Genomic DNA, 7491 nt, shown 5'->3' with positions numbered 1-7491 from the left:
GACTGATTATACACTCTTCTGTGCTTTTAATGTAACCACCTCGCTAGCACCTTACTACTTCTTGTCATCACACCAATGTGATGCCAAATTTTATCTTCCTGTATTTAAATATTTATACATATATATACACACATATGCACAGAAATAACTACATTCTGAAGGAGTTTCCTGCTCACTATACTGGGAAAAGGCTGGGCTCCAAAGACATACCCTCTCATGTTTCCTAAGGTATCTAACCTAGTAATGAAAACCTGTTCCTTGCTTAAGAAAAAAATCCTAAATCAAGTCTATTTACAGAAGAACAAGGTGCGATAATCATCAACATTCTTATAACTCACATAAAACAGAAATGAATGCTTACTGTAGGCAAAAAGGCACAAAAGGTTCTCTCTGTATGCAGCTGCAATAGTGTTGTTAATGACTTACTGATTTGAAACTACATTAATATACTCAGTATTTCTTTTAAGTAACAAAAAAATGCAAAAGCTTTCCCCCTTCATGATTAAATGTATAATATTATCATACAGTAATATACCACCATGGCATCTTGGGGTAAAGTTGGAAATTATACTCTTTACACCAAATAGGAAATCATTTTTCTTGTTTTGTGAACACTGAAAATTGTCAAAAATGGGAACAAAATGAATTAACTTTGGCTTTGAGAGGTATAGCTACTGGCAGTTTCAAATGATATAGTCTGAGTGAGCATGGTTATGAGAATTGCTTATTATTGTAATTACATATCTACAATGACAGAAATCTACATCAGAGAATGCCAATAATCCAAACTAAAGGTCTGCCTGAGCTGAACTATGCTATGTAAAAATACAGTCCCAAATTCCCGGCTACTAAGTTATTCAATGAATTATTACTGATATTGAAAGAACATTTTCCCAATAAAGTAGTTCCTTTAAAAATATCCTCGAAGAGATTTCTAGTAATGTCTTGAACTATGACAAGATTAATTTATAAGCTCCTTACTGAATCAGAAATGTACAATATCCATTTTAGCAACACTTTGCAGCCCTTGAGATTGTCTTTAACAAGCTACTGAAAGAAGTCTAATTCAGTGAGTAAACTGTCATGACCAAAATAAATTTCATTAAAAATAATGTTGTTAATAGTAAACACTGAATCCCATTTCAAATATAAAAAGGGACCACACTTATTTAAAAAGAAATCCAGGAATGACTTAACCTAGTCACTACTTAAGCTTTCAAAATTAGAGGCCACTGAAAATTTACTAACAGTTTAACTAAAGTCATCCTTCAGACATCAAATGAAAAAAACAACTAACTATTGTGCCTTTGATTCAGTTATTTTTATCTGCACAGGTAACTGGGTCTTTTATTGAGATACTGTTACTTTATCCCTGCTTGAATAAGCTCAACTTCAAAATCCAGAAGACCAATAATAAATGTTAATACTGCATGAGACACTTCCTAAGAAGACAAGCATTGAACTCACAAAAGCATAATTAAAAAGTTTTCACATCTAAGGAAATTATCAAATACGTTTAACTTCAAAATTTAGGTTAATTTTCATCTCAGACATATATCAGTATAATAACTTCTGAAAACATCCTAGTTCAAACTAGAATAAGACACTATAGTGTTTCTATTTGCCCATCTTACTTGACCTAACAGTAAAATCTTTGTTTTCAATTGAGATATCAATATTATTATATTCTAACAGAAGAGGTTATCTTGGGAAAGGGGGATTTTCTGAAAAATAAAATAAAATTAAATACTGACAAATTAGAATACTACTATTTCATTTCCCCAAAAATATTCCAAGACTGTCTACTTATTACCTAGGTCCCTTCACAAACTCCAGACTCCAAGAGATTACTTTTGTACTTTTGTAACTCAGGGTTATATTTAAACTTATACTTACACTATCACATCTTATTTTCCTTTTTTATTTATGGAGAGGTAGACATTTTGGAACTGAAATACACCAGTAGTAGTTTGTCAATTTTCTAAATTAACACATTTTTACCTCAAGACATGTGAATTAAGTCAAATTCTATAAGTTTTAGAAACCTTATTTAAAAAATTAAATATTTTATCCTAAGCCAGAAAAAAATATGTATCTACAGTAAATTAAAGCAAATGTTTGTTTGTTTAAAATAATAATAATAACCATAAAACTCCAAAACATATACTAAAAACCTTAGAAGACATTAAGAACCTAGTGACCCAAATCAGTGATTATTTATGCACATTAGTGCTATCATCTTAGGGTGCCTTTACTTCCAAAATTGTGGAGGTATGACTAGGTACTCTGGTAGGGGGCTGGAGTTTCTATTCAGAGAGAACATAAAAATGTTGTGTGCTGCACCGTGGCTTATCTCGTTCAGATGCTATTATCTACTTAATATAAAGGCCCATTTTCACAGATATTTTTACAAGGCAGAATTCTTTTGCATCAGATTTTTGGTATAAATTTACTATTCCCTGATTGTCTTCAAACCACCAACATTAAAAAACAATTGAACAAATTAGAATGCCACATTCTTACGATGACTTTTCCTTATTAGGATAGGTACTTGGAATGCAGAATCACATAATGCACTGATTTCTTAGTGCCCAGATCCTAAGCAGTAAGAGTAGGGAGGACTCAGGCACTGAACAAAAGGAAAGTTTGATGTCCTTACAATGTATTATAACCAACTGTTGTAACATAACCACAAAATAACTTACTGAGTGCTGCATATTAGCCAAATTCTGAACTGAATGTCTTCCTGGGTAGTTTCCTTGAAGTTTATATCCCACATATGTTTTCACTGCTGAAAATATTTAAGAAAAATCTTTTCTAGGAGCAGCCTTTATACCAGTATATAAGCCTGGCAAAAAAACCAGACATGTGATCTCTTCTTGCCCCAAACAGTATTATCCTGCTGAATTCACACCCCTTATTCCTTCTACCTCTTATTTAGTCTTGACCTACATGAGACCTGGCTGCATCAAGAAAACACACCAGTTTGTAAAGAACAATGATTGCCATAATTAAGTATATTCAAAAGAATGTAATAAATGCTCTGAAGGCAATAAAATATGTAGTCCTTCCAAAACTCCAACTAAAACAGGAAAATACTCATTTGGAAGTTTAAATAATTGTATGTCTACTTAAAAATCAGTTGCATCTCATAATGATATCCTGCACTCCAGAAGAAGAAATAATCTTGTCTTGTATGAAAAACCCTGTTTTTAATGTACTTTACCTAATACATGTAATTGAAATATCACCTGGTTTTGATTTTGTTTTATGTTTGTGATAATTCTGATATAAAGAATACAGGTTGGCTTTTTCTTAAAGTAGTTTTAACTTTAAGACATACAAATCTGTTAAAATGTAAACATTTGAGAATTGGATAAATAAACTATTGTTCCAGAGTGACTTTTTTAATCCTTCTTTTACAATGGCCTTAGAAGGTTAGCATTAATTCTTTATGGCTTTGTTTACATTGATACAAGTGAAAAATTGTAAATAGTAAGGGACATGTTAAAATTAGTTCAAGTTGTGTTAAGTTGCCTTGTGATATATAAATTGCAATGCTAATGAAAAAGATTATCACATAACATTTCATACCTCGAAGGCAACCCACAATCACTCTGGAAAAATAGCTGACCTATCTACAGTGCTAACATCAACCCAACCCCACAACCTCATCATCTCAGCACAGTGGTTGTCTGAAAGACAGATGGTTCAAAAGACAGCTGTACTACTATTAAAACACTCGCCTGCTGTGGAGCTCTTGTGCAGCCAGCCCTTGAAAACCCCAAAGTACAACACAAGCTTCTACATGAAAGAAAAGAAATACAAGAATAAACAGTGTGTGCCTTTCTTAGAAGCTTTGCTTTGACCTTAGAAATCCTTATAATTTTGTGAATACACACACACACACACACATACACACACAACTGCAGATAAAAAGAAATCCTACTCCTTTATCTGAAGGGCACTCTTCACAGCTTGGTCCTACAATCAGTAGCTTGAGAAGACAGATTTTTTTTTCCCCCTTATACACTTCATCACATTTTTCTAATAGTAATTTGGTTTTTTGGCCTGATTAGATAAGCCCCTTTGAAACCTCATCAAATCCCCTTTCTCCCCCAGTAAAACAAATCCACAGAAAAAAAAAAATCCTATGTGTAAGTGATATGTCACTTGCGACTTTCCATTATGGCTCCTAAAAAGAAATATGAAGAACTGTAACACAGCAGCATTTAACAATGGGTCATTATTGCTGTGGGACCAATAGTTGATCACTGGGTAATGCAGTTGTCTCCCATGTCCTGGGCATAGCGGTCTGATATTGTAGTCCTTAATTCATCGATGTCCCTCCGTAACTGGCATACATCTGACAATTTTTTAGTGAGTGTTTCTGGGCTATAGTCATTCTCAGTCTCTTCAGCTGAACAGTTCATTGCTGTGGAAATAAAATATGGAGAATGTCTCACACTTTTTTTTGAGCAAAGGCATTTTAGGATTTTTAACTTCAGTAGCATTAGAAATACAATGCTGTATGCTGAATACCAGTCAGGTTCAGATTTACACGATGTATCATTCAGTATTAAATAGATCTTATTTACTTGTTCCTTTTAAATTTTTGCTAATTAAATTGCATTAAATCCATACAGTAATACACACACGTTTAACATGTTTAAAGGATGACAACATTCCAAAAGTAGGAAGAAGCATGCTCTAATAGCTCTCTTCAAGCTCAACTACAGCACTTATTCTGACTTGATAAAAATCTGAAAATCACTTCTGTATTAAGGAGTGATAGCTTAAATTTTTATAGACTGCAAAATGGGTTTACTGGCATGAAAGCATAAATTTCCAAAACATATGGGGGTGTGTGTGTGTGTGTACACGGACCACTACAACCCTACGCAATTGAACTGGGCTGATGGCTAGCTGCCCAATGGCTGAATGACTGAGGGTGAGGCCCTGAGGCAGGTGGCTTGTAATTATTTACATCAGTTCCTCTCTTTGTCAGCACATCTCAACATAAAAGCAGATGGAGCCAGTAATTGTAAAATAAATCTTTCCTTATACCTTCACTGGCATTGGTAGCTTACTGGAGGTATTAAGACTCAGATTAACTTATATGTTATTTTAACAAACACTAACTGAACACCTGCTATGATCCAGGCACTACGCTAGATGCTAAGGCCAGCAAAATAATGGATGTAGTAGTTTATTAATCATTTACATATACCTCATAAACAAGCACAGTCAAGTATTGTAGGTGTCCTACCACCATACACAGGCTACAATGGCACAAGGAAGAGAACAACCAGCCTAACTGGAGAGGGCACAGGTTCACTGGATGGGCCAAGGATGCAGAATGAATAAAGGTACAAAAGCAGAAAACCAAAGAATGTGAGAAACTTCAAGAAAATGAGTAACAAGCTCTAAAATGGCAGAGCACAAATTATGAAAGGCAAGGGTCAAGAAATAAAGCTAAAGAGGCAGGTGGGAACTACCTATCTCTATTTTAGGGGACTGTAAGTATTAGGAAATCAGAATCACCATTAGGTTAGGTCACTCTGGCAGCAATGTGAAAAAATCTGGATTAGTGGGGGAAAGTGGGCAAGACAGTTGACAAAGAGACCAGTCCAGGTGAAGACTTTGAAAGCTTGATTTAAGGCAATAGGGCAATGGAGATGTAACGGGAGGAATGAATGCTAGGAAGGGACTGGTAGAAATGATAGAGCTCAACCATCATGAGTTGTATAGGGGTTAGGGACTAGGCAAACGACATACCCAGATGAAGGAAAGAGTAGGGTGGAGAAAAATCTGGATTAGTGTGACAGGTGGATAGAGGTGCTACTCACTGACAGGAGGAGCAGGTTTAGGGAGGGAAGAAAGGTAGGTTCTCTTTTAGATATAGTTGAGTCTATGATGCCTACTGAATAACTGGTTCTAATATAAGGTAAGGATAATCAAGAGCCCAGAAGGGACATTCTAGGCAGGGTAAGAGATAAATGTCTGTATGCACTAACAGAAAACAAAAGGACTTGGCTAAGATTACTGAGAGAAAATATATAAAAAGAGAGGCAAAAGCATCCAAATTTTTGAGGAATAAATAAAACTTTCACTGTTTGCAGATGACACTATTTGCAGAAAACCCTGAAGACTACCAAAGAACTGATAAATGAATTCAGTAAAGTCACAGGACACAAATTATACAAGTATAAAGAAACCTGCTGCATTTCTATACACTAAGAGTGAAGTAGCAGAAAGAGAAATTAAAAAAACAATCCCATTTACAGTTGCACCAAAAAGAATACAATACCTAGGAATTTACTTAACCAAGGAGGTGAAAGACCTGTATGCCCTAAACTATAAAACATGGATGAAAGAAACTGAAGACAACACCAACAAATGGAAAGATATGCCGAGCTCATGGATTGGAAGAAGTAATATTGTTAAAATATCCATACTACCCAAAGTAATCTACAGATTTAATGTAATTCCTATCAAAATACCAACGCTTTTCACAAATGTTGTGAAAAAATCCTAAAATTTGTATGGAACCACAAAAGACCTCAAATAGCCAAAGCAATCTTCAAAAACAACAAAGCTGGAGGTATTGTAATCCCAGATTATAAGACATACTACAAAGCTGTAGTAATCAAAACAGCATGGTACTGGTACAAAAACAGACACATAGATCAACAGAACAGAGAGTCCAGAAATAAATTCATGCTTATATGGTCAATCTTTGGCAATGGAAGTAAAAATATACAATGGGGAGAAGACAAATGGTCTTTGGTCCACTCAACAAATGGTGTTGGGGAAATTGGACAGCTACATGCAGAAGAATAAAACTGGACTGCTTTCTTAGATCATACACAAAAATAAACTCAAAATGGATTAAAGACCTAAATATGAGATCTGAAACCATAAAACTCCTGGAAGAAAACACAGGCAGTAATTTCTTTGACATCAGCCATAGAAACATTTTTCTAGACAGGTCTTCTCGGGCAAAGGAAACAAAAGCAAAACCAAACTATTGGGATTATACCAAAATAAAAAGCTTTTGCACAGCAAAACGAAAACTATCAGCAAAACAAAAAGACAATCTATATAGGATGAGAGAAGATATTTGCAAATGATATATTGGATAAAGGATGAATATTCAAAATATATAAAGAACTTATACAACACAGTAACAAAAAACCCACAAATAATCCAATTTTAAAAAAGAAACAAAAAAAAATCAGCAACAAAAGATTTCTGGGAGACACTAATAATTTAAATGGCAGAGAATTCCAGAGAAGACTAAGACTCAGCAGTCATAAAGGCAGAAGTAGAACCTAGAGAACGAAGCCATGGAAACTGTGGTAGCAGAGCATTTTAAAAAACAAGGGTGGGGTGAACAGTGTCAATGAGCAATGGATGGAGTGAGGAGACAGGGATTCAAAATAATCCACTGGTTTTTGACAAATTAGCTAGCTGGTCAAAATTTCACAG

The 7491-nt window shown here is 34.6% G+C and overlaps 1 protein-coding gene across 2 annotated transcripts in view; it reads right to left on the bottom strand.

Moving 5' to 3' along the window:
* Positions 1–4271: 4271 nt before the first annotated feature.
* CEP85L (centrosomal protein 85 like) overlaps positions 4272–7491 on the bottom strand; it is a 174000-nt gene continuing 170780 nt past the window's right edge. For both annotated transcript variants that reach the window (XM_021693553.1, XM_021693555.1), the window contains exon 13: positions 4272–4435. In XM_021693553.1, coding sequence (XP_021549228.1) covers positions 4272–4435 — 164 coding nt within the window. The remainder of the gene's footprint in view (positions 4436–7491) is intronic.

Source organism: Neomonachus schauinslandi, chromosome 8 (genome assembly GCF_002201575.2).
Source record: "Neomonachus schauinslandi chromosome 8, ASM220157v2, whole genome shotgun sequence".
NCBI lineage: Eukaryota > Metazoa > Chordata > Mammalia > Carnivora > Phocidae > Neomonachus > Neomonachus schauinslandi.
The sequence above is the reverse complement of the archived record's forward strand: the minus strand, read 5'-3'. Positions and strand labels throughout refer to the sequence as shown.